Raw genomic sequence first — 27,388 nt, 5'->3', positions numbered from 1 at the left:
ACAAACTGTACAACCATAACATCTGATACACTTCTCCACCGTACAAAGATTCATATTCTTTATACAAAAGTATTTCTGTTAATAACACTGTGTACAAATGCATGATTCTCCATCAATCATAGTTGCTCTTTATTATGTACAGAGTGTTGGCTTCTGTTATTTGGCGAGTTAATTGTTAAGGTATGATGTGACCGCATGCTCTCCCTTCCACTTTGATTCCTGGGTTGTATAAGATCATTCAGAGTTCAATGGGAGACACAGTGATGTGGATAATCCAACAGATTAAGTTCTTTAATCCAATGTCCAGTGTTTGATAAATACAGAAGCTGCTTTGTGTTTGTACTGTAGTCTGAGGAGTTGAATGTAGATAGAGACACAAAGAGCGCATCCACCTTTTGGCGCTGCATTTGACTACAAATCCTGAGAAAATCAGGATCACATCAACCATATCTTCTGTTTTTTTTTTTTTTTTAAAGTTTACAAATCTTAAAAACTGTACAAATACTCACAGTAACAAGTAAACAATGCAGGCAAACGATGCAACAGTCATGACAGCTGAACAGTGACCATTGCTCTCTGCAGCCACAAGAGTGCAGCATTGCGACACAAATCATATTCCAATACCGAACTGAAAGGACAGCAACATTTTGGCAGGCACGACGATGCTACTGATTTTAAGTTCACTTTAAAGGTGGCATTTGTCCAGTTTACATCAGGGACTGAAATCACTGTTGTTGCCAGTCCTTAATCTACATCTTCTGATATGCTGAGATTTTTCTAGCTGATGCTACAAAGAAGAGAAACAATGGAGAACAACAATTTTAAAACAAAATAGGTTATGAATCCTACGCATAATGTGTGTGATAAATTGGCAAAAATACAAAAATAGATGTTTTAAAAATAAATTTAAACATAGAAAAAAACCCACCATATTTCCTCAAATAGTGGCCAGGGCCTTTATTTACCTCAACTGCAGATGGTACAAGGCCTTTATTGAAAGCAGCCTTATATTAGAGAGAGGCCTTTATTTCTAATTCCCTCTGTTTAATAAGTATATTTGCTCATATTTTAGTATGATGCCCCCTTGTTTTCTGATCTACTTCCGCTTGCTCTGTTAAATGTTTGTTACTGCGTTACCATATTCCCTAAAATAGTGGCCAATTCTTTTTGGGTCAATGTCAAAATGCCTTGCAGCTTTCTTTCCTGAATTTTCCTAACATACTGCAAAGCCCTCTCTTTGAATTTCCGTCATCAAATTTCCGTCTGAGTGCCACTCGCATGGGTCCCAAAGGGTACTTCAAATGTAGCTGCTGCAATCTTGTGGCACTTGTACATTACTGCAAACTACAGCTGGCTGAGACATTAACGCATATACACCCACAGTGACTGAAATAGGACAATAATACATTAGATGAGTAATCCAGAACAACAAAGTTATTCTTCATTTGTTCGTGTTGACCACGCCCTTGGCCATTATCGGAGACCTGGCTTTTAATTGACTACCTTGTTTTATTTGAGGAAATATGGTGATCAAATAATGTATGTACATGATCAATGGTCATGTGACCCATGCTCGATGGTAAATACAGACTGAGTTATCAATGGACAATCAGTGTATAAACTTCCACAATTTAAAGCCTTTGTATTGATGACAATTGAAAAGATATACTTCCATCCTGGATCTGGCTGCTTTATGCACTCTGTATCATCTTGTTAGCTCTGATGAATGTGTGATGTAGGACAGGTTGCGTCTCTATGTCTGTGTCACAGCCTGGCTCTAGACTGTGACAGAAAAGGGAAGTCACACAGGTATTCCATATATTAAAGTACATTTTTTTAAAGTTGCAGTGTGTAGGATTAAGTGGCATCTAGTGGTGAGGTTGCAGATTGCAATCAACTGAATACCCCTCCCCCTTCAAGCATGTAGGAGAACCTACGGTGGCCACAAAACTCGCGAAAAACCCTCTTGCTTTATCCACAGAAACTATAGAAACATGGTGGTGTAAGATGGCGGGTTCCATGGAAGAGGACTCGATCCCTATGTAGATATAAAGGGCTCATTCTAAGGTAACAAAAACACAACACTTCTTGTTTTCATGGGATTATACACTAATTAAAACATACTTATGATTATTATATTCCATTTCTGCCAAGTCTGTTCCAGTAGATGCCACTAAATTCTACACACTGCACCTTTAAAACAAAGTACACAAAACAAACCGATATAACAAATTGGTGGGGTGAGTCTGTACGATCTTTAGAGCGTAGCAGCAGCAAGCAAAGCAGAGGGGCCGTCACAGTGTGTGTATGTGTGTGTGTGTGTGTGTGAGGGGAGGGTGTGGGGACTTCTGAAGGTCGTTTGAAGGTCAACAGACCAGGTGGAGACGTCACCATATGGAACATTTGTCCACAGGGTTCATTGGTGAATTCTTCGGACAGTGGAAAACACGGGCAAACTCATCAAACTGGGAAACGCTGCCGATGACTCTGCAGGGGGAGGAAATGAAAACATCTAATAGCAATGCGGACATCACACGTGTGTATGTGTGCATATTTTGTGCTGTTATGTAATAATTCAAGTGCAATGTACATTAACTTATTTCACAGGAAATGGGGCATTCCCAACATTACCTGTGCAATCCCAACTGTAGTTATGTGTCTTTTTTTGGATGTGTTGTAAGTGAAGATTATTCTTAAAATGTAAAAGCAATGCACACAGATGCAAAATACTGATGAGTTTCTCTGTGTTTGTGAGTGTTTTTTTATTGGTGTGTGTATTTTGTACCTGTAGTGCTCTGGTGCATGTTTGTCATTTAGCAGATGCAAGTAGAGTGACTGAGATCTTCTGTTCATACACCAGTTCTGAAAAGACAACATAGAACAATAAAGGGGCACTCCAACAATTTAATATGGCTCTTCCATAAAAGGTGCGGGACATGCGAGAGACAGATTTGAATAAAATACAGGGTCAAAGTTGGCAGATGTTGACATATTCAGATTTATAGTTCATAGAATGAGATTAAGAAGCAGATCCAAAACCCTGGTGTCCTACATTTCCCATAATGCAATTTAACAGCATCTTTCATTAGACCAACCCTGCTTGGTGATTTCCTGCATGTTTCTGTTGGTTGGATTTCTGTTGAAAATATAAAGCCTGAAACAAAGAGGACCCTAATAACATCATCAGGGTTATTTTCTCATACTTCAGGATGCTCCCTTCAGAGCCACAGAAGACACTATACGTCTGTTTTCAAAGGCTGAGTAGTAGTCCTACTGACGCGTAAACTGATCTTCATGAGTGAAATTTGTGGAATGTCCCTTTAACACATCAGCGACCCAACCTGGATACAACTCAGCCAAGACAAAAACAAATCTGTCCAAAACTGGACATGATCAGTCAAATCTGCACATGCACAACATACTAAAAGCTATTTGTTGCTATTTAGATATTCAAAAAGCATTTTTGTCAAGTTCACCATATTCATTTTATGTGAACAAAAATGTGGTTGAATTGGTTCACAGCTCAATATTATATATTTATGTATTTCTTCTACTCTAAAATGAATCTATCCACTTATATGCAATTTCCATGGCACGTCCTTTTAGCTAAATGGGCTAAACACTGCAGATTGTATTAAAACGTCTTTCTAGATTTTGCCACTGCCACATTAAGCCATGAATTTCAAAGATGCCGATGGATTTAAATGATAGATGTAGTAGTTGCAGGGTGGTTTAGTGCTTTCAGACGCTGTACTGTCATCAACACAATGCAACACAATTTTTTTAAATCCCTCCAATGCTTAATAGATGGGATAATAATGTTGGGATAATATATAACTCTTACCTGCTCCCTATGATCAGAGCAGTAGCTAAATTATTTAACAGTAAAAATGTTATGAAAGACTGTAGTGTGGATTGTGTTGAGATGCTTCAGTACCTGCGCAAAGGCAATGAAGAGCAGCTGTTCATGAGTGTATCTGAGTCCAGGTAGGGGCCTCTCTGGACCATGTTCCCTCACCCACTTCTGATATGCCTGGACAGAGAGACAGAGAGGTGTGCAGGGAGTGAATAATGAAATTATGACCCCTCACCTCATGACCAAAGTCTTTTCCAAGTCAAAATCACAATCTCCTCTTGGTAGAAATCACTGAAATGTTACAGTATGTCCTACAACTACCTGATATGAACTATGGCAAATAAGAGTCAAAACTGACTGGTTGCATTTTGATATAATTTATTTAAAATCCTTCATTTGTGTGAGGTCACACAGCCGCAGTATTTCAACAATGATCTGCATCACTTACGTAGTATGACAGCTTGAGTCCTCCCATGTCCGCTATGTTCTCCTCCAGTGTCAGACGACCATTCACCTGGACAAAGAGAGAGGAAACTAGGAAAGTAGCCTGAGTCTATCTGCAGGTGACAAAATCCATCTACCAGCACCTCTAACTCGCCAACTAACATCTTCTACTTTGTTTAATTTGTACAAAATCAAAGTGTAAAATTGAAAAGTTTTTGGTTTTACAGGAGGTTGTGTGCCTGATTATTCTTTCGTCACCACTACGTTACAAGCAGATACTCCAGACAGAACCAGGATAGACGTTTCCCCTGCTTCCAGTGTTTATGCTAAGCTAAGCTGTCAAAGCTAATTGTGCCCTGGCTGTAGCTTCAAATATAGCATACAGACATGATACTAGTATCGATCTTCTCCTCTAACTCTGGGCAAGAAATCAAGTATTTTCCAGAATTTGAAACTATCCCTTTAAATTTGACCATTTAAATGCAAAAATTACAAATAATCAGTATCTTACCAGGTGAAAGCTGCTAAAACAACCACAGACAATAAACTCTCAAAAGTTTATTTAGTATTGCACTTCTATGTAGCTGGGGGACCTGAATAGTCAAAAAGCAGAGGCTAAGATGTCAGCATGGGACAAACTCCAAAAAAGCTGCACCTACATTTCCCACAATACAACTCAATAGTGTTTTTTGTTAGAACCTCCTTGCCAAGTAAATGCCCATATATTTCAAATCCCATGCCCCTTTTGGCTTTCTGTTATAAGTTTGTAATCTTCAAGCACAAGCCAAGATACAGTATGACATCATCATAGTATTATCATCAGGGTGTAAAGACTCATGCAATGAGTGTGCAAACCCACTCTCTGGTTATAAACAGTGAAATTATCGTAGAGCTTGAGGACACATTCAGCCTTCTTCTGGAACTTTCTGTAGGACTTCTCAGTCCACCACTGTTTGAAGCTGCCGTGCCGGTCGTACTGCCCCCCTAGAGACACAAACCATTGCATCACTAAGATGAAGGGCAAAAGGGTGACTGCTGCATCAGCATGAAGACAACACAACCTGCAACTTTCCTTCACAGTCCAAAAAGCTGCCCAGCACATCACAGAAGTCAAACTGTTAGAGGGCAAAAGTTAACCTTGGCTGATGTATCCACTATATGAAGCAACTGAACTGCTTTTCAGCCAACTGAATAGATATTAACTGTCTGTCTGTCAGAAGAACCTGCTTGTCAACAATTTTTCACACCCTCATTAAATGCTTTTGCTGTATCTTGAAAGGGCAGCACTTTGACTGGAAATTAAAGTTAGAGATTATGGCTCATAATTTTTTTTAATGCACAGTTGCAGGTCTAGGCGTCCTCCCCCAGAAAAAAAATGTAATTTAAAACAAATTTCCTGCATTTCTACACCACCTAACCTCTTGGATTAAGTCAAGTAATAGCCACTAGTCTAGATTAGATCATCAGAAGAAGTTGGCAGCCCTGCTGCAAATGTCATGAATTTACACAAATCATCAGGAAACACTTGCTCTGTGTAATAAAATAGTTCAAAGCAGTGAAGGGGGTTCAATTTAAAATGGTAAAAAAACAAACTTTGTTGCAATGGATTGTGGGTGAAGGGGTTGTCATTCTTACCCCAGTCATCATATCCGTGTGTTAGTTCACGGCCAATTATAGCTCCTATTCCTCCATAGTTCAGAGACCTGGCAACAAGGAGGAAAAATATACATTATATATTGTGGTATCTACCAAATGCTTACACTTTGAACTTTTGAAAGAAGATGTAACACATTCTGTTTTCTTTACAAAAAGTTTAATTCATAAGCAATGAAACAAAGCCTTGATCAGTTCAATACACTCAGGAGATTTGCTGCTATGGCTTTACTAGATTATGAGTTACTTTGCAGACTTTGTTTTAGCATTCAGCATTAACCCTGTAACTTCCACCTGCGGCATCGGTGTTGTTCAAAAGTCACATGGTCTAGTACATAGCCATCCAAAATTTAATTGGTTTGGATTTCACTTAACAACTTTGTTATCCAATGGCATAATGATATGTTAATTTGCACAAGAATAAAAGTGGAGAAAATATGCAGTCCTTTTTTGGCAAAATGATGATAATTTTTTAAACATATTGTGTGCTGCCGTAGAAAAACACAGCTTATCAGCAGCTAATCCAAAAAATATTAATATTGGCCTTGAAATACCAGAATCTGTTAAATACAAAGAGCTTCTGTCTGAAATGCACGGCTGAGGTTGAAATTTGTGTGCGGATTTAAATGCATGACTAATTTAAAGTTAGGGAAAGTTTTGTGTGGTATTGCTATGACTAATTCATAAATTTCTCATGGTGTGCTTATTTTAGAGCCAGAGATGAGAACAAGTGAGATAAACAGATCAGACAGAGACAGATGGGGAAGCTATCTACTTTCATGTACTGTCAATTTACTTGATGGGCTCAAATTTAGGGAGGCGACTTCTCAACGATACCTGTTCCATTAGCAGGACCTTGTTCCATAATTGAACTCTTGATGGGTGGTTAAACTGGTTTAAATCAGGTGTGTTGGGACTTAAGGGAAGCAAAGGCTTGCCAGACTAATGTAGCCTTTAATGACCTTTGCTTTTATGGCCGTGGAGATGTTGTTGCTTCCCTACGGACAGCAGGGACAGGAGGAGGGATACTTACTGTGGGAACTCAGGGTTGTAGAAAGTGGGCTGAAGGATGCCAGCTGGAAAGACTGGGGGAGAGATAAAGACACAACATGAGGCACACAAACTATAGAGAGGAACAGGTTTTTATTGCGGTCTGCACAGAGGGAAAAGGTTAAGGCAGAGGAAATGGAAAACACTGACTGACTTTAAACCTACACGAGTCAATATATTTATGTAAAAGGCATCTATACTATTATCCCAAATCTCATTGCATACAATAGAGGGAAGCAACAAAAATAAATTTAAAAAAATCACTATTTGCCCATATAAATAATTTTCTCTGTCCCCTAAAAATCATGCTTCATCCAGAGACAGCTGTTTTTCAACTGGTGAATAAACTTTGACCTCCTCAACACCATCACACACTGTGAAGATGACATGTAGTTAACTCAGATCATCACTATCTCTAAGCACTTCAAAGTGAAGACATTTCAGTCATCTCCTGTTGCCACATGTCACTGCCAATATTTTAGCACTGAACAACTGATTAAGGACATCAGCTGCATATTTTATGTATAATATCTTTGAATTGAAAGATAGTTCATTGAAGTGGCAAAAAATAGATTGAATATCTTTCGGTTTTGGACTGTTTGTCGAACAAACACAATTTCAAGATGTCACCTTAGTCTGTCTTAAAACAACACTCATATACCCATATGTACATTGAAACAATTTTTGGTTGCACAATCCTTGTCCTGCATGTGCAAAATGCATTCTGAAGTTCTGCTAAAGCTAATGTAAGGCATAAGCAGTTAAGAATTTTCTTAAATGAAGTGGGTGTAATGCAAAGTTACTGTATTTTTTTGGGCTACATTTAAATTTTTACAGAGTAATCAATTAATCTATAGTTGCAGACTTAAATATGTGTTGATTAACATACAGTAGGATAGTCTGGATTTAACATAATTACATTTTTTGACTGTTAGCAAATCAAGTCTAAGTAAAAAACAGACTGTATGTCACAGGCGGCAGGGGTAGTACCCAAATGCAGATTATAGAGGCAGGCAGGGACAGTTCAGTGAGTTAATTGTCAAAAGTGAAGATACTAAAGCTTACAGGTATGGGTAGCAAGTCCAAACTGTCCAAACAGCAGTAGTATTAAATCCACAGAGTTGCAGGGATGAGATTCGGAAAAGTCCAGACAGGCAGACAAGCAGGTGCAGATATGGTACAGGTCCAGGTAACCGAAAACAGAAGCTTGAAAGCACTGACAAAAAGCTACATGACAACAACAATGATCTGACAAGGGAACAAAGGATCTGGGCCTGTATATGAGGTAAGTGGCTGACAAAGGAATGAGTTGCAGGTGAGGAGTGGATGGAGTAAGCCAGGTAACTGCAGGACTGATGAGAAGTGGGAACAGGGGTATAGATGGGGAAAGGAGGGAAAGTCCGAGGGCATCTGGTGGACAGCTTAAGGATGGCAGGTCTGGGGAGTTGGAGGAAAGTACACGGCCTGGGAGAAGGGAGCAGGGGCTGGAGACAGAGAGCAATGGGCTGGGGATAGAGTGTGGCTGCAGAGCGGGACTGAGGAGCAGATTGTGACACTCTATATCAATAAAACTCCCCATGAAGAGACAAAAATGGACTGCATATGTGAGAGAGCAGCTTTTGACTAAGCCTCTGTCCTTGTCTCACTATCTTCAAACAGAGTCAGATTGTAGACATGAAACAAAGGAAACCAAAAGATGGAATTGCAATTGGATGGATGCAATTTAAGAATAATGTAATATTTAATGTAATAATAAAAATTTGATTTTAAAGAGTGAGGAGAAGGAATATGATATGAGTAGGTGGACACTTTTTTTAAAATCTCTGAGCAGCAGTCACATTTGGCTTGTCGAAAACTGATGGCAACATGGTGTAATTGCGTGTAACTACTACATGGTCCACATCGTGGTGCAGATCGGCAATGGGAGAGATGAGAGGTGTGAGACAGATGACTGAGAGAACACAGATATCAGTTTGTGCGATGCATGGTCACACACTCACCCATTTGGTTCTTGTTAGGAAGGTAGTAGGCATTTAGGGCCTGGGGAGGGAGAATCCATCTGAGGAGAAAAACAAGAGTCAATCAAACAGGGTTTTAAAGATGGGATCGAAACACACCCCAATCCTGAACAGAATCCCAAACACCTCTTCCTCTCTTACTTTCTAAATCCCCTGGTGAGAAATATTCGGTGTGTGTGGTCCCACGGCTAAAATTCCTCTCTGCATATGAAAACACAGACAGTTCCTTTATGCTAATCCACTTAAAGCCAGACCAATCGATTGGCACAAAATCTGCCAAATGACAAACTCTGAAGGTGTGAGAAGCCCTTGTTCTAGGAGTGAAAGACTGATGGCTCTGCATGGGCTGCAAAGAAATTGAGGGAAGACAAACACAGAGAGGAGGAGTGTTAATTTATTTATATCCTTGTGACAAGACAGACTGAGTGATGAAAGGTTCACTTTTTGGTGATAAAAGTGGAGTATGTGATTTAACTCTTCAGAGCGTTGAGTGTGGGCTAATGATCCAGTTGATTTGAGCACCTTGGAATACTAATGTGACTGTAATGTGTTGTCATAGCAGAGAGGCACTCAATCCAGGCGTGGCGGGCTGTAGTTTATAAAAAATGAACTGCATGTCTGGCTGCTATAGATAAGTAAATCAAATGGATTTTCTCTAACTGTGTATGTCGATTTTGGGACATGTTAGGTATGTCAAACATATTACAGACACACACTCACAGTGGTGTAAAGTGTGAGCCTCAGCTGGATGAGCTTGGATAGATTTCAAATATATTAACCTTTAATTGCTTTGCACTGTGTGTCAGTGAGCCAAGTTGGCTAGCTACTGTAGCTTGTGTAATGTGAGGAGATATGAAACTCACGCTGACTTGTCCACTTCTTCATGGATCGTCTTGACTGAGAGCTTGATTTTGAATTTGATGCTGTTGAGGATGTTCTTGAAGTAGGTCTTCTCATCCACATCAAACTGCAAAACCACAGATATGAAGTAAGTTTATGTGCACCTTTAGTTGGGTGTTTGTGGAAGTGTGTTATGTAGGTGTGGTGGGCCCAACAGAGCCACCAAGTCAGCTACTAATAAGTTGTTACTTTATAAATAGTGATAATCTGTGGCAATTGGGACATACCTTATTTATGATTCAAACATCTAATATGAAAATGGACTTGCAGTAGTTTATTGTACACAGATTGAGAATTGGTTTTGTTCTCTTGCCAAAAGGGATTTAATGCAATATCTCTATCTTTTAAACTGACAGTAAACACATCATCTTGCTTTTTTGAATCTTTTTTACTTGTTAAGTCTCACAGGGCCAGATGCGCTTCTGTCTGTTTGTGACAAAAATACACATCTGGACAGACTACTATTTCAAAATTGTGGTAGTTTCTGCAACATCCTCCCACCCTTGAGTCTGTGTGCTTGGTAATGTAATGAGTAGAGCCAATAATACAGATGAAAAAATATCTTGCTTATGAGTAAAGTTCAGAGTAAGATTGCTGGTATGAGAATTTTGTTACCTTTGAACAGAGCCAGTCAAGCTGTTCCCCCCTGTTTCCAGCCTTTGTGCTAAGCTAAGCTAACTGGCGACTGATGGTAGTTTCATATTTACTGTACAGACATGAGAGTGGTATTGATTTTCTCATCTAATTCCTAGACATTACATTTTCCAAAATGTTCTCAACAACTACTATTTAAGGTAAAATAAATGCTTCAAAAGCTGGCAGGTTTTTTTCCAAATCAAATTCAATGCATCTGTACTGTAGCAACTATGAAGCAGAGTCACCTATGATACAATGTCATCAGTGGTCCTGTGTACTAAGGCTCATGTCCAGTCAAGAGTTTTGTGATCTCTATAAACGCAATAGACACACATTCAAGAATTATATTGATCCTCTACTTTAAAGGTGCCTTTTTGACTACTAGTAGTGATATGGAGCAAAGATTTATAAGGATGTAAATGCACATGCACAAGCATATGGGCAACATGACACACATTTAGCCCCATGGTTTCATACTATTCCACTGATTGATGATAATGCACCAAGAAACAGTGCCGATGACCCAATTGCTAGCTAGCAAACATGGATGTACGGTAAACAATATAGGTTTCAAAATATTCAAAAATTCATTCCACACATTTGTTAGGTGATTGCAGAACTGATTTCCTGGAGCGTTTTGAAACCTGTGTTGTTTACATCCATGTTCATGTACTAGCAGTCTTCCTCATTGCTGGTACATTGCTGGAATTCTTGGCATGTTTCTGCCATCTGTAGATAAGTAGCACATCAGAAATGTGCTTTGTGTTACCCGTGTGCAGCATGCGTGCACAAGAACAAACAAACATTGCTCCACTAATGAAGAACACAAAAAAGGCTCGTAAGGGCAGCTACTCTGGATTGCAACATGTTCCAAGTTTGACACTCTTCCTCAAGCAGCATCAAGGCCAATCCAAGCCTTTTTTGTGTTCTCTGTGCCCTTAAAAGCCTGTATTTGTGCACATATTTAGAATATTCTCACTTTTATGCATTTGATGACTACCTACCTATTCTTTCTCTGTATTTTCACTGACCTGTTTGGAAAGCCCTTTTCTGTCATTTATTTGGATTCTTAGTTTTTTTCCATCACTGATGCTAACCAACAGTTGTCTACAGATGTACAAGTTCAGTGTACGAGACACAGGTAGAGAGAAGGGGATGCTGGGAAATAGTATTTGTGTGTATGATGTGTGGGTGCTCATGTGTGGTGAGGAAGACCCAAGAGCGTAGACTGATAGGAGGCTCATGACTCACACCATATTCTTGATCAATGAGCTCAGGTTTGAGAAGGAAGTCAGGGTATCCCGTCATCACCATCATGTGCTTCAGCTGGGAGAGAAGAGGAGAAGAGGATGATGGAGGGAAAGAGAGAGAGAAACATGTAAACCTACCCAACACCAGTCTACATCCACTTGCAGTAACTAATAACCCTCAATACACACTTGTTTCTGGACCAAGGCACACAACCATCCAAGCACACACAAATGCATCAACCAATTAAGCAAACCCAATGTAATAGGATTAAAGGGAAGCTCTTTATGTTCGACATGGCCCTCTAAAAGGATTATAACTTCAGATTGTAAAAGTATTAGAAGGGATATCTTGCAGTGCAGACCCTAAATCAGCACCAAAGAGAGATCTGGATTAGGCGATCCTCACTACTTCTTCCTCAATTCATGTTCGTGATAGAGAAGCCGAGTTTGTTCTCCGAACCTTTTCTCTGGCAGCCTTCTTGGTGGCCTTATCCATCCAGTCCAGCTCATGCAGCCGGAGGTACAGAGAGTCCTTTATGTCCTCCACCAGCTTCTGTACCTGGAGGGAGATCACATCATTGGAAGAAGTTTGCAAGCCCCTGGAAACATATTTTCTCAATATGCTTCTTACTATGAACAATAAACACACTATTTTCAGCTAAAGTTGGAACAGTTTTCCTAATTTCACATTTTTGTATTTCTTTTTTTCTACGTGCCCTTCTCACAAATTTGAAGTAGGCGGGGCTCAGTTGAAAAAAATGTGATGTCACATACTTCCGTGTGCAAATCAGATCTGATGACAGTAAATTGGTTGTTTGGTCCTCAAATCAATGTGTGTGTCAAACCACACCCACATGGTCCTGAAGAAGCAGATTATCTTAATTTATTTTTTTATTTTTAACTCAATAAATAATGACTGATTTTTGAACTTGGATTATTGCTTATGTAGTCATAAATATTTAAAGTTATGGTGAATAACTGAATATTTGAAGCCACATTTTCAGAGGCTTTAATTTATGGAATGGGGAGCAGAGCCTCCAACTATTGGGCCCCTCTCCTGTAGAACCATCTTCCAGTTTCGGTCAGGGAGGCAGACACCCTCTCTACATTTAAGAGTAGGCTTAAAGCTTTCCTTTTTGATAAAGCTTATAGTTAGGACTGGTCCAGGCTGGCCTTGGACCAGCCCCTAGTTATGCTGCTATAGGCCTAGACTGCCGGGGGACTTCCCATGACGCACTGAGTCCTCTTTCCTCCTCCCCCTCTCCATCTGTATGCATTCATGTACCATCAATGCATGTTACTAACTTGGCATCTTCCCTGGAGTTTTGTGCTTTCTCGTCTCGTAGGAGACCCTTGGCTGCAGCGTGAAGCCCACTGCTGCTGCTATTAATATTAGTCATTTTTGCCAACTGCTACTGCTATTATTATTGGTCATATTTCTATTATTATTATTATTGTTATTATTGTTGTTGCTGTGCTTCTCTGTTCTCTCCCCTCTCCCCCTCCCTCTTTCTCTCTCAACCTAACCAGTCAAGGCAGGTGGCCGCCCACCTGGATCCCAGTTTTGCTTGAGGTTTCTTTCCTGGGAGTTTTTTCTTGCCGCTGTCGCCAAGTGCTTACTCATGGGGGAATGTTGGGTCTTTGTAAATTAAAGAGTACGGTCTAGACCTGCTCAAGGTGAAAAGTGCCCTGAGATAACTTCTGTTGTGATTTGGCGCTATACAAATAAAATTGACTTGACTTGACTTGGAATCCCCCAAATCCAAATAATTAAAGGTATAATCAAAGAGTGTAAGGTAATGTTTACACCCTGTTGAGCAAGTTTGCTTATGTTACTAGAACTAACTGATAATTTGAATTTGTGTTGCATTAGATTGTCTACAGTGATGTTTTTTCTGCCACCTTTGCTGCAGTTTTGATCCGTCCATTGTCTGAAATGCAAATTCCCATGTCCAATATCTGATTACTACTGAGCCACTTGGTCTTTTTTCCTTCTTGGCTTGTTTTCAAATACCAGCAGATCCCATAAAGGAGAATTTGGAGATCTTTCTAGTCATCTCTACCTTCAGTTAAAGGGGAACTCCACTGGTATTACACATCAGAGTTTGTTTGCAGGTGTTGGGTGTAGGCTTGCAGTGGTAGTCAGTGTTACCAGTATTACACGGTATTTGGGCATACTATGATTACATTACTTGCCCACTGTCCCATCGTTGTTTTGCATTTTTAAAAAATAGAAATAAAACCCATTTAGTTCATTTTTGCACATCAGCAACCACGTTCATCAAATAAAAAAACTCTAATTTGTAAAACACTAAGTGTATTATCAATACTTAGTCAGTTGGCGGACGCACTAGCCCTTGGCTAGTGGGTTGACCCTTTTGCTGAGTGGTTAGCACAGTCGTCCGTGGTCTGGGGTAGGGATGTGCAGAGGGCCCAGTATTTGTATTTGTATCTATATTTGTTGAAGCAGCAAAATTATTTGTATTTGTATTTGTATTTGTATTCGAATAAAAGTGGAAAGAGGCTTAAAAATCCTGTTTTTGGTTTTATTACACTTCTAGTTTTAGAAAGTTAAAGTGTTACAATTAGTGTTCATGAATTAACTGCCTTATGAAGGAGGTCCCCATACTGGGTCTCGAAATGGAGTCTCTCAGATCATAGACGACTGCGCTGACTATTGAGCCAAAACTTTACTCGTCGCCTCATTGTAGACAGACTTCTACCTATTTATACACCCATAACACAGAGACAGTACACCATGTAATGTGTAGGGAAGAACTTCAAAGGCGATTATTGCTTTGCACTTTTCATTTATTGCCTATTTTTTACAACCTAACTTTGTGGAAAGGAGAAGGGGAACAACAGGTTATGGAGAGTCCCTTGGGAGCACTTTGCGTGTGTCTGTTGCTCAGCTTTATCTCTGGGTAACACCCCCAACTCCAAGAGTGATGTCCAAATAAGGAAATGTGCGTCATGTAGCAGGTGGTCCCCCCGTTGAGACCTGCTGATAGATGTAACAGTGGAGCAGAGGACAGAGACTGAGATAGCGATGTAACCGACCTGTGCTCTGGTATTTGACATGTTTTTTTTTCTTCCTGAAAACAAATAATTTTTAAAACATTTGTGTGAAACAAATATTCATAAAAAACCCATTATTTGTGCTTTGCCAAAGAACGTATTTGTATTCAGGCACACCCCTAATAGATATCCTGAGTTTCAGTCCTCATGGGCCAACGTCCAAAAACATTGGATGTTGCAATTCCCATAAATGTTAAACTATGTGCTACACCTCTGCATAGCTGAAGGGTCAGCATGTCTAAAATGTCATAATGTACCCATGGCAGCAAGTGTCCACACAAACTCTACTTGTAGACCATATGCACCAACTACAGCATTGTTGCTTCCCTAAATCACTGCTTTTGTCTTTTGTTCCTCATGTTTTCAGTGCTTTATTGTGAAATGTTTGCTCCCTATTTATGTCCCTCTCTACATTGTCTATCTACACCTAAGTCACTTAAGCCCCAGTGGCCTAATGGATAAGGCACTGGCCCCCTGAGCCATGGATTGTGGGTTAGAGTTCCATGTAGGGTGACTAACAGCAGAGTGGCGCAGCGGAAGCGTGCTGGGCCCATAACCCAGAGGTCGATGGATCGAAACCATCCTCTGCTAACAGCACTTTAGTGGCAGCTAGTTGGCTGTAGATGTCAGTTATTAAAGAAGTACTTGAGCAACTTAATTCCAAAAAGCAGGAAGACATAGATATTAGTGCAGAGATTTATCAGACTTTAATGTTGTCTCTCTGTTATGGCTATGATGACCTCACTGGCCATTGCTGTGTTATTTAAAACCAATGTTTTTGCTTTCCACATTGTTGCTGTGTAGCCAATCACACAGGTCAGCCTCTAGGAAGGGAAGCCCCAGTGGCCTAATGAATAAGGCACTGGCCTCCTAAGCCAGGGATTGTAGTTTTGAGTCCCATCTGGGGTGACTGACAGCAGAGTGGCGCAGCGGAAGCGTGCTGGGCCCATAACCCAGAGGTCGATGGATCGAAACCATCCTCTGCTAACAGTGCTTTAGTGGCAGCTATTTGGCATGTCAGTTATTTAAGAAGTACTCCACCAATTTAGTTTCCATAAAGTAGGAGGACATAGGTATCCTGAGTTTCAGTCCTCATGGATCAACCTCAAAAAACATTGGATCATGCAGTTCCCATAAATGTTAAACTATGTGCTACATGTCAGCATGACTAAAATGTCATAATCTACCCATGGCAGCAAGGTTCCACACAAACTGTACTTGGAGACCATATACGCTGACTACAGCATTGTTGCTTCACTAAATCACTGCTCTTGTCCGTCTTGTGTTCGTCATGTTTGCACTGCCTTGTTGTGACACAATTGTTCCCTATTTATGTCCCTCTCTACATTGTCTATCTACTCACTGAACTCACTGAAGCCCCAGTGGCCCAATGGATAAGGCACTGGCCTCCTAAGCCAGGGATTGTGGGTTCGAGTCCCATCTGGGGTGACTGACAGCAGAGTGGCGCAGCGGAAGCGTGCTGGGCCCATAACCCAGAGGTCGATGGATCGAAACCATCCTCTGCTAACAGCACTTTAGTGATAGCTAGTTGGCTGTACATGTCAGTTATTAAAGAAATACTTGAGCAATTTAATTCCATAGAGTAGGAAGACATAGATATTAGTGCAGAGGGCCCGGTATTTGTATCTATATTTGTTGAAGCAGCAAAATTATTTGTATTTGTATTTAAATAAAAGTGGAAAAGGCTTAAAAATCCTGTTTTTGTTTTTATTATGCTTTTAATTTTAGAAAATTAAAGTGTTACAATAAGTGTTCATGAATAAACTACCTTACGAAGGAGGTCCCCACACCAGATCTCGAAGATAGATCATAGATGACTGCGCTGACTACTGAGCTAAAATTTATCTCATTGCCTCATTGCAGACAGACCTCTACCTATGTATACACCCATAACACAGAGACAGCACACCGTGTAACATGTAGGGAAGAACTTCAAAGGCGATTATTGCTTTGCAGTTTTCATTTATTGCCTATTTTTTACAACTTAACTTTGTGGAAAGGGGAAGGGGAACAACAGGTTATGGAGAGTCCCTTTGGAGCACTTCATGTGTGTCAGTAGCTCAGCTTTATCTCTGGGGAACACCCCCAACTCGGGAGTGATGTCCAAATAAGGAAATATGTGTCATGTAGCAGGTGGATGTGACTCCCCTCATTGAGACCTGCTGATAGATGTAACAGTGGAGCAAAGGACAGAGACTGATATAGTGATGTAATCGACCTGTGCTCTGGTATTTGACATGTTTTTTTTTCCTCTCAAAATCAAATAATTTAAAAAATATTTGTATGAAACAATATTCGTAAAAAACCCACTATTTGCGCTTTGCTGAATAACATATTCGGGCACTCCCCTAGTCTGGGTTGTAGGAAACCTCCTTTGCTGCAATTACTTAGCCATAGTTTATTTGCTTGCCACTGGCAACAACCCATACAAGGTATGGGTATGTACTTGCCATGCACAGATGTATGTAACTGTAGAAAGAAGTAGAAAGAAATAGCTTTAAAAAATTTTTAGCATTGGACATTTAAAATCGTCATTGAATGTAATATGAGGTTTTGCAGAATTACCTGATACCAGCATTAGGGTTTCAATAGGATTGTGGAACATCTGCTGTCCAAACTTCTAGTTACTTTTAAAGAATTCTACTAGTGCTTTTTCACACTATCGTAAACACAATTTCTATTCCTTAAAGACACCAAGACATGTTATGTCTGTCTTTGTTGGTGCTTCAGGATAACAAGAAAGCTGGTCTTTCCCTCTCTGTCTCTTGACTCTCAGCTTCAGCTCCTGAGACTCATTAATTCCTGTTCACACTGAGGTAAGCAGCATCAGCGAGTCAGTCAAGGCTACACACATTGCCACTGGCTTGGAGTCCAGTACCTTTTTTATTGATAATGAGGTCTCCAACCTGTGTGAGCATGCCAACATAGTACAGACTGATGTTTACCAACAGTGTGAAATGATTGGTGTGGACACGGACAAATCCAAAAATGCAATAACCCAGCTTGAAGTTTTCAGTCCCCCACATGAGAAGTTTTTGATGGTTTGAATGACTTTAAGATGCTTATAGGATTGGCACCCACTTCACCTGGGAAAAACCTGCCATACTCTAGGCTTCATCCTAGAAATACCTTTTGTCTATGATTTTATCAATCAGAAATGCTCCACTAGCTTGAAGCCTAATTGAAATTTACACTTTGTATCTTATTGGAATCTTAAATGGAACATTAGGAGTTTGGGAACTTAAATTTCAATTAAGGTACAGTACATAAAAAGTAATTAGCACCTAGAACTTGTGTCAGACTTGCATGCTATATAGTCCTGGGCTTTGGCAGCAAGGGGGATTTAGAAGTTTGCAAGAGAAGAGGAAAATATGGCTCATTGTAAGATGAAGCTTATAGGGTTGACAGTAAAGGTATAAGAAGAAGAATGTCCTAGAGTGGACATGAGACTGAGATACGAATACATATGGAGGAAGATTAAGGTGAAAGAGAAAGGGACCAAAGGTGATGGAACGGTAGAGGTGAGGGTTTAGTAGTGATTGACCTAGACAGAGAACAAAATAGAAATAAAAAAGTGGAGTAGATAAGAGCTAGAAACAAGTTATGATTGGCATGGATGGCATTTCCAGATTCCAGTTCAGGATTCAACCAAAATCATCTGGCTGTGTCAAAAAACACAGCTGGACCCTGGCCCCTGCCCCTAAGGAGCCAAAGAAAATTATCAAGTAGAATAGAAAGATGTAGAAACAATATCAGAAAACATTTCCAGTGTTGCCTGAGTCATCGAAAGTGTGGGAAAGTTATGAACTTTATAAATGTGTTTCCCAAGGCTGTAAATGTCTCAGATAATAAGAAAAGTTGTTAAATGTTTTCAGTAATAGACTTAAGTCCTAAAAAAATTCAATTGAAGGCCAAGGTTAGTTTTGTGGATTTTCCTCATGCTGTCATTGAAGGCTTTGTGGTTTTATCATCACCAAGAATCCTGTCCAACTATTTTTTTATTGAAGTCAATTGAAATTGCAGATAAATTGCTCGTTACTGCATATTTTCTAAATTTATGTGGTGATGGAAACATTTTCATTAAATAAGTAATGACAGATCAAGCAATTACACTCACTGCAAAACTGCTGCTCAAAATTGGCTCTGTCCCCAACAGTCTCTAAAATGTTGTATGAGTTGTTGTTGTATGTGTTAAGTCTGACGTTTGGTCAGTATGGCTATGTAAAGTTTGAGTTATTTTCAAATGTAATTTATTGAGCAATTTCTCTCATTCTCTCTGACTGTGCTAATATCTAAGTGAGTCATGTGCTGCATGTAGATATGCAATGCCCAGAAAAGGGAAAGAGAGAGTAGCCAATGTGTTGCATTAGCTGGCAAAAATAAAGCCACTTGTTGGCTTTAGGTATCAGATTTGGCAGTGCCAGTTGGGATTTTGGGGGATAAGGTGGGTCAAAACCTTGGTCCTGCAGAGAACTATATGTGCAACTCACATTTTAATCATTGAAATTTTAAAAGTTCACCTCAAATTTCCTGGACAGTTGGGTGGAATTTGGCTACTTGGTCTAGTGCAGTCAATGAATATGGGTAAAATCTATCCATCCACCCATTATTCCACTGTCCACCTCCATCCATACCTTAGCCTTGCTCTGTGAGGAGAAGTGCTGTTGAACAAACAGGGCTCCAAGGGCCATGCCAAAGTGTTCGTTGGTCTGGGTGAGGCAGAACCTGCCCAGCTCCAGCTGCTGTTCAGTGCCATCAATCTCCTGAGAAAACTCGTGGATGGTGCTGCGGAAGGTGGTGGACAGATGTTGACTGAGGGCTGCCACAATGCGCCACAGCATGTAGTTATGCACAACCCTAGGATGGAGGATATGAAAGGAATTGGTTAATTGCCTTAACATATATTTGGTTTGGTTTTAACTCACAATTCAACAAGCTGTAACTCATGGGCTTTGTCGAAAAAAAGACTTAGGGGGCTTTAAATAAATAAAGTACAAGAAAAGGTGTCTGCTATAGTACAAAGCTTAATGAACCCATCCTAGTATGATACAGAACCCTTCATGTTAGACTGCAGCTAATTTCCTCTTGTGCTCTCTGTGTTAAGTGACATCCACTGCATCTAACTGGAATCTTGTTCTATCTGGCCCAAACTTTCAGTTTTTCCATCTGCCATCTGAGTTCCTTCAGAGTCAGAAAAGTTAGAAAGAAAACAAGAGGGAAACAGTGATGGAGAGCGAATAGTGAGGAGTCAAGAGGGCCCAGCAGTTAAAGAGTCAAGCTGCATCTTCTCCCTTAGACTTGAAGTGGGGTTGGGGGAGTAGGAGGGGGAGACAGATGGAGAGAGCTGGGGAGCAGGGGACTGAGGAGAAAAGAGTTTGATGAGGAGAGAATGAAAGAGAAAGACAGAAAGTGAGTCAGAAAGTTACAGAGTCAGGGAGAGTCTGGTGGAGAGTCTCAACAGTTCAAAGCTGTTGTCTCCCACTGCCAATGTGTGGAAGCCCATTACTGTCAGAAAAAAAAGAAGAATGAAATGACAAAAATGCTGCAAATGAACTTCCGGTTATGGTGGCTTGCTGAAGAGATGCACGCAAGACTGCTCTGCTACTTAAACCTCCAAATCCTTTCTAAAATACTCAATTGTCTAAAGTCACTCATTTCACTGACACATGCTTCACATAGAACCAATGATAAATAATTCAGTTTTTGTTGATTTGGCAATGCCATCCAGCTCTGATAAGGTGGATTTGCTGTGTTTTGATTGATTAATTGATCACATAACTTGTGTATGGTTGATCAATGCTACACCATGGTAGTCTGTGAATGTAAAATCTATCAGAGAATGAAGCATACAACAAAATCATGAAAATAATATATTGAATGTTGCCATAATATCATGAACTAGTGAGTCATGAAATTACCAGAAAGTCTGAATAGGTTATGCTGCTACTGTATACAGACAGACATCCAAGTCTCAGACATAAATGACAAGCAAGTAATCCACTTAGCAGTGAGCCATGCATGAGGGCTGAGTGTTGTGTATTTGTGTAGAGCACAGTGACTATTGCCTAGCTGTCAGTGGCTGTAACACACATCCTGACATGTAGCAGCCCTCTACAGCCTCCCCTGGAGTCTGTCAAGAGGAAGAGGGGAAAAGAAAGTGTGTGTGTGTTTACATCCATGTGCATCTGTCTGAGTCTGCAGGTGGTAAGAAGGTATGGGTGCTGATGGATAATAATCAGCTGCAGTAGAACTGGAAGTTCACCCAACAGTGACTCACATTCAATAAACACACTCAAATGTGAACACAAATACATCCACAGCAGCACACAAAAACCTCATGACACTGCATTGTAGCCCCGACTACACTGACAGCCCTAAACCAGAGGCAATACACAAACACACACGCACACACACACACACACACACACACACACACACACACACACACACACACACACACACACACACACACACACACACAGACACAGAGCAACTTCAAACAAAAGCGCTCACTCACTCTCAAGAAGTACTGACTCAATTTTCCATACACCTCTGCGCCTTCATCTTTCTCTCTCCTCTCCTCACCACACCCCCACCCCTCTGCCCTTTCTCTTGTTCTTTACCTCTTTGAAGTGGTCTTGATGATGTCGGAGACTTTCTGTATGTAGTCGGTGGAGATCACAATCTCGTCATCTTCTGAGAAGTTATTGTGGAAGATTCTGTCCAGCAAGTGTTTCCAATACAACTGTGGTGAGACAAAGATTAGATTTTAAAAGAGTCATGCAGTTTATCTTCTAAAAAACAACAAACAAGATATTTCTATTATGCACAATTATGTTTATTTTATTTTTTAAATTGTAAAATACACAGTTTTACCTGTCCAGGCTTCAAAGAAAAACTATTGAAATGAATGAATGATCTTTTCGCTGATTTTACAGTGTGTGGATAATGTCTGTGCATTCTGAGTTATGATTTTGAGATTAAGGAATACCTCCAGTGTCTTCCCCTCTCCTCTTCCCTCCCTCAATCATTTCCAACACCCCCCATGTCTCCTCTGTTTCTCCTTTTTTCCCCCTCCTATCTACTTCTTATTTTGTCCCTCAATCTCCCCATCTACCCCTGCAGGACAGAAAGCCTTTGTGAGTCACTTAGGCCTCCGTTTGCATGAGCTTGTGTGTGTGTTTGTGTGTGTGTGCAGTCCTCACACTGGGAGCGATTCGCTGTAGCTGCCTGAGGGTGATGCGGTTATACATGGTGCTCATGTCCTTTCTCTGGTCATCATATTCTGACAAAGTGACCTAGAGAGAGGAGATTTTACTCAACACTGTACACTTACACATGCATGTGCACACATAAACACGCAATCAGCTCACGTTGGCCAGACGGGTCTCCAGTTGTATAATCTCCTCGGACTTCTGCGTGGTGTTGTGAGCTCCCAGCATGCTCAGCAAGCGCTCCATCACAGCCTTGTATGCCGCCAAGATCTGAGAGGCACAATGACATCAGCACTAACAGACAGGAGAAGCCGCAACATCATCAGTAATGGCAGGTGACGGGGTGACGTGTGGCAAGGTGGACAGGATAACGAAAGCACAGCAGCGGGTGACAGAGGAAAACAGGTGGATTGATGAAGACCAGTCGATGCAGTCAAAAAGGAAGTGAGAGAAGAAGGGAGGAAAAAGAGGAAAACATGAGGGGAAAGGTGATGATGGGAAGGAGGGAAAGAATTAGAGGAGTGAGGTGAAGTCAGGGATGGAGTCAAAGAAGAAGCACGTTTACCTTCACACTGTCCTCGTCCTGTCCCAGGTAGAGGCTTCTTTCAGGCAGCGTGAGCCCCTCCTGATCAATCTGCACACATGAACACACACAGACACACACACACACACACACAGAATGTGATGTGATCACATATGTTGTGCTTGATGCAGACTTTCGAAGGTTAGTTAATATTGTAATAATCAGCAATAAGGCCTACAATTACAAGCCATTAAACATGTGCTAAATATATGAATTAGTCAATACATTTAATTAATGAATCATATCCACACTTTGAGTCATTTTGTGTGTCGGACTGATGTTCATCTTTTATTTAATCTCAGATATTAATGTTAACTCAACTTTAACATTGCTGTTCAGTGAATTGACGATATTGGATGATAGTGGTCTGTCAGTCAGATCTATAAAACTAAAAATAAACTTCTTTTAAGATAAAATATTCTAAACTCAGGGTTCACTTAGTAGCTTTTTCTGGAGCTTTCAACCACATCTCACAGGCTTTTTCAGCAAAGGGAAATGGCTCAGGTGTCATAACCATAGACTGTATATAAAGATGGATGTAGCGAGGTGTAATGTCACCCATTGGTTTGCACTGGAGCTGGTTTGAAGCCCAGAATCGCAGCTTATGAAACACGGCCCGCTACCTGGGAACACCAAGTGGTGCACATGAGCTAACGTTGGCTACTGTAGCTAAAGTGTGCTCACACAGCAGATATCATAATTAAGTAACATTAAACTTAGGGAAATATTGTGACAATAGTCCAACTCAGTGCGAGTCCCAGAGCCGAGGAGAGCAGCAGGTGAGCCAATTATCCATGTCCAGCAGACATCAAAGCCACTATAAGTCTTCAAATCTTATTAACAGAGCAATAATTTCCAAAATGACCATCAGCACACTTATTTAAGGTCCCGAATTTAGCAATTGAGACCCTAATGACTCGTTGAAAAAAATGATTGAATTAGGATAAGGTTCAGTCCCTTTAATTTAATCAAGAGGCCCCTGTGGAAGAGGCCCCTCTCCCTCTGTGGATATAAAGGGCTCATTCTAAGGTAACAAAAACACAACAGTTGTTATTTTCAGGTGATTATACACTAATTAAAACATACTTGTGAATATTTTATTCTATTTCTGCCAATAGATCCTCGTAAATCTTACACACTGGTCCTTAAAAGAATATCATGAGTCTGTGACAGCTCTGTAACTGAAAATCCACCCAACAACATTTCTAGGAAAACACACACATACTAACTCAAATACACTCATGGCTTTATAAACACACGTCATGTTCTCACACTCTCACCCTGATGGTGTTCCTGGAGGAGTTTTTGTCGTCCACATTGATAGAGAGGGAGAAGAACACGGCAGCGTTGTACACCCCCTGGGTCCTGTACAGCATGTCGTTGAAGTCCGGCGGTCTCTGTGGAATGACCTCACCCCTCCCAGCAGCACTGGGAGGAGCCAGGTCCCACCACCCACAGCTTTCTATCACCTCCCTCATGGGGTCAGAGCCCAGCTTGTCGATCTCTTGGATATTGACGCACGATCGGTAGAACTTCTTGACCTTGTGCTCTGCTGAGTTGGGCCCGCGCCTCTGTATCGGCTCCAGCAGGAGGCGACGTAGTTTCTCCTCATTGTGCTCCCCTATGGCAGTGATGATGCCATAGCTGAGCTTGTCCTCTGGGATGCCATTGCGGCGCAGCCAGCCACCACAGGCGAAGGAGTAGAAGTCCTGGCAGGGCGGGATGGTTGGGTCAATATTGTCCTTAATGAAGTGTGACGCCCGCAGCAGGGAGCGTTTGTGTTGGCAGTCCTGGCTGCACAGTGGGTCCTGCTGGGCGTCCAGGGAAATGTATTCAAGTGCCAGCATGCCGCATAAGATGACGCACAGGCCCGCTGAGAAGACCAGAGCTGAGAGGAGGCAGATCTCCCTCCGGCTCCATTGGGGAAGCCCGCCACTGTTGCTGGTGCTGCTTAAATCTGTCTCGTTTTGATTGGTGATAGTCATCTCTCAGGGGGATGACGTCCCCAGGTGACTCACAGCTTTGGATGAATCAATAGAGACAAAAGCAAAGAGTTGAATGTCAGCTGGGCATTGAGAGGTGTAGCCGTAACTTAGTGTGTGTCAGTCCATAATTGATATAAAAATTGTAATTATTATAGAAAAACAAGGGAGGATTTATGTCTTCTGTGTCACCACACACATATCAATGATCCTCCATGGAGATTTTGAAGGGATGACAAGGTACACCACAAACAGATGCCAAAATTTAAATTACATTTGCAAGTGTTTCCATTTAAACTTTACCGAATATCTGAGGGTGTTACTAATACTGCTGCATACACACTCACACACACACATTGCACATGCATGGACACTTAAAATGCACCAACAACACACCCCTGGTGATGCATGGCGCCTTGTCAGTTGTCAAACATTTGCCATACATCTTTCGAGCAACAGACAATCACTTATTCACTTATTGCAGTGGTTCTCAAAGTGTGGTCAAGGGACCTCCGGGTGGAACCAGAGGCACAAATTGTCCTAATAGTCCTTAAATCCAAATGAACCACAGCTTCTTTAAACAAACAGCACACTTGGAAGGCTGGATAGACTGTTCTCTTGCATCTTGAGGGCTACAGATTTGGACACATGGCTAAAAGGTCCTATATAGTGACAGGAAATACTTTTGTATGTAGCCTATGAAATGCACCACATCAGCAGTATCAAAAGACCCCTTTGAGGAGCACACTTCATTCTTATTTTCAGTTTTTTACAAAACAGAAGAGAAAGAACTGTCTTATACTCTCTTACTATCAGACACACACTCTCTCTCTCTTTCTCTCTGACTCTGACTCTCAGACATCCTCTTTGGAGACAAATATATGCCAAACTACATTCAAATATCTAATTTTTTTTGCCTCTTCATGCCTACATGGGCGAACCGTTCCCGTCTTGGACATTAGACTGTGAGTATATCAACTCTACTGTATTAGAACTGTTTTACCTTTATTCTGAATGTTTATGTTTTATTCAAATAAAAGCTACTTTATGGTTTGTGTTATATGTTGAATGAAACATTACGGTATATATTTGTGAAAGGTCTTGAGTCATGTTTTATGAGCTGTGTCAGTTTCCCAATAAGCAAAGAAGAGTTCAATTGCTATAATTTTGAACAGAATTAAACTGATGAATGGTATGGAGGGCAGCGATGTCATAGCTACCACAGAGATGACACAAAAACTCTCATGTGTGTAAAAACGCAAAGAGTGCAAGACAGGAAAGGCAACCTTAAGGTGTGAGTTCAAATAGCAAGTAGTCCTACATTCATACATTTTTAATTAAATTCATTTTTCGATGGATGATTCTCATGATGAATTCAAATGATGTAAGATAAATTTTCACCTGGCAGACGAGCGCAAGAGCAGAAAAGAACAGTGAAACCATATCATATGATGAAACATACATCCAACTAACATAAACTTACATAGAGATGCACAATCCTCTCTTGAAAAAGTACGTCAATCTATGTAATTTCCAGCCAGACAAACTAGCTCAGTTTCCAACCATACATCTTTTATTCCTCTTCTTTCAGCCTTTACAACCAGGTCTTATCACTGGCTTTCAAAATTTCCACACATGTCCATATGGACACTGCCAAGAAACAACTAATAGACCATGTGTATAAAAATGAATGGACAGCTCTCATATAAATGTCTGCTGTGTTAGAGTAGCCTCTTTTACTGATGGGAATTGATTGTAAGACATGCCATCATTACAAAAAAAACCAGATTATAAAAAAGCGAATTACAATGAGCACCCCCGCCATAACCTGATGGCTGGTGGAAGTCCAGCTTGCCTCTCCAGTGAGCTCATTAGAGGCATAGAAAGCACCAGAGTGAAACTTGTGTAAAAAGACCTTACCTGTGGTGAGTAAATCAATATCTATATGTGTAGGCAGATGAGATCTGCTCTACTGAAGGTCCGAGTGGATTATGCGGTCCCCACCGGAGATCAGCACACACCAGGATCTGCACAGCTTTCTGCTGCTGCAGTTCACAGCCTCCGTTGTATGAAGGAGAGAGAAGAAAGAGGGGAGGGAGGAGGAGAGGAGAGGGAAAGAGAGAAAGGAGGGGGTCCATTATTAACAAGGTTGCGCACACACAGTCATACAAGTTGATCAGATGATTATTCTCATGTCCACTAGTTGTGCTATAAATCTTTTCTCTTTTGTTTTATATTTGCATTATGTTGGGAGTGATTATGGCCATATGTATATATTTCATACTATTTTCACTATTTTCAGGTGCCTATTTCCACTCAACATGCCTCACAGTGAAAAAAAAATCTCACTGTATCTCATATTCACCCTGTCAAAGGAGCAGATTTGTATTGAATTTATACAATCCCACCAGCTCACAGAGAGAGAACATCACTGTCAACTCATTCCCAAAGAGTGAGTCTATTCAATTGATTGATATTATCGGGCTGCAACACTATGGCACTACCACATCAGGAAGTCTATTTAAATAAATATTCTAGTCTAAACAACCTCTAAACATGAGCCATGGAAACTTTCATCTCCATGTAGCCTGGTCATTTCGTTACCCTGATTGTTCACTGAGAGGAAAAGCTCATAAGGGGAAGAGCGTTTGGAGAGTGTTTTGGAGACTGTAACCACAAATATAACAACAAATTATTATTTGT

General features: G+C 40.7%; 1 protein-coding gene and 1 non-coding gene across 2 annotated transcripts; one reads left to right on the top strand and one right to left on the bottom strand.

Annotated features, from left to right (window-relative positions):
- Window positions 1–367: 367 nt before the first annotated feature.
- On the bottom strand, window positions 368–26,743 carry LOC137187682 (endothelin-converting enzyme-like 1). The gene is made up of 18 exons (XM_067596762.1): window positions 26,606–26,743; window positions 23,984–24,723; window positions 22,686–22,754; window positions 22,280–22,390; window positions 22,112–22,204; window positions 21,530–21,651; window positions 19,541–19,763; window positions 12,268–12,366; window positions 11,809–11,883; window positions 9,885–9,988; window positions 9,004–9,062; window positions 6,987–7,038; window positions 5,936–6,003; window positions 5,160–5,284; window positions 4,305–4,370; window positions 3,938–4,033; window positions 2,786–2,862; window positions 368–2,487 (listed from the first exon to the last, which is right to left on the bottom strand). The coding sequence occupies exons 2-18, from the start codon at window positions 24,686–24,688 to the stop codon at window positions 2,388–2,390; spliced, it is 2,244 nt and encodes a 747-aa protein (XP_067452863.1). The 5' UTR covers window positions 24,689–24,723; window positions 26,606–26,743; the 3' UTR covers window positions 368–2,387.
- Window positions 16,262–16,334, top strand: trnar-ccu (transfer RNA arginine (anticodon CCU)). The gene has a single exon. It is a non-coding gene; the product is annotated as a tRNA-Arg (tRNA).
- Window positions 26,744–27,388: the final 645 nt, after the last annotated feature.

Source organism: Thunnus thynnus, chromosome 8 (assembly GCF_963924715.1).
Source record: "Thunnus thynnus chromosome 8, fThuThy2.1, whole genome shotgun sequence".
NCBI classification, from domain to species: domain Eukaryota; kingdom Metazoa; phylum Chordata; class Actinopteri; order Scombriformes; family Scombridae; genus Thunnus; species Thunnus thynnus.
The sequence above is the reverse complement of the archived record's forward strand: the minus strand, read 5'-3'. Positions and strand labels throughout refer to the sequence as shown.

Excerpts from the sequence above, each read along its gene's own strand:
- LOC137187682 (XM_067596762.1), bottom strand. The coding sequence starts at position 24,688 with ATGACTATCACCAATCAAAACGAGACAGATTTAAGCAGCACCAGCAAC. Across the intron at positions 19,764-21,529 it reads ATCAAGACCACTTCAAAGAG|GGTTGTGCATAACTACATGC; the intron begins GTAAAGAACAAG and ends CCTCCATCCTAG. Across the intron at positions 9,063-9,884 it reads GAAGAAGTGGACAAGTCAGC|ATGGATTCTCCCTCCCCAGG; the intron begins GTGAGTTTCATA and ends TTTTCTCCTCAG.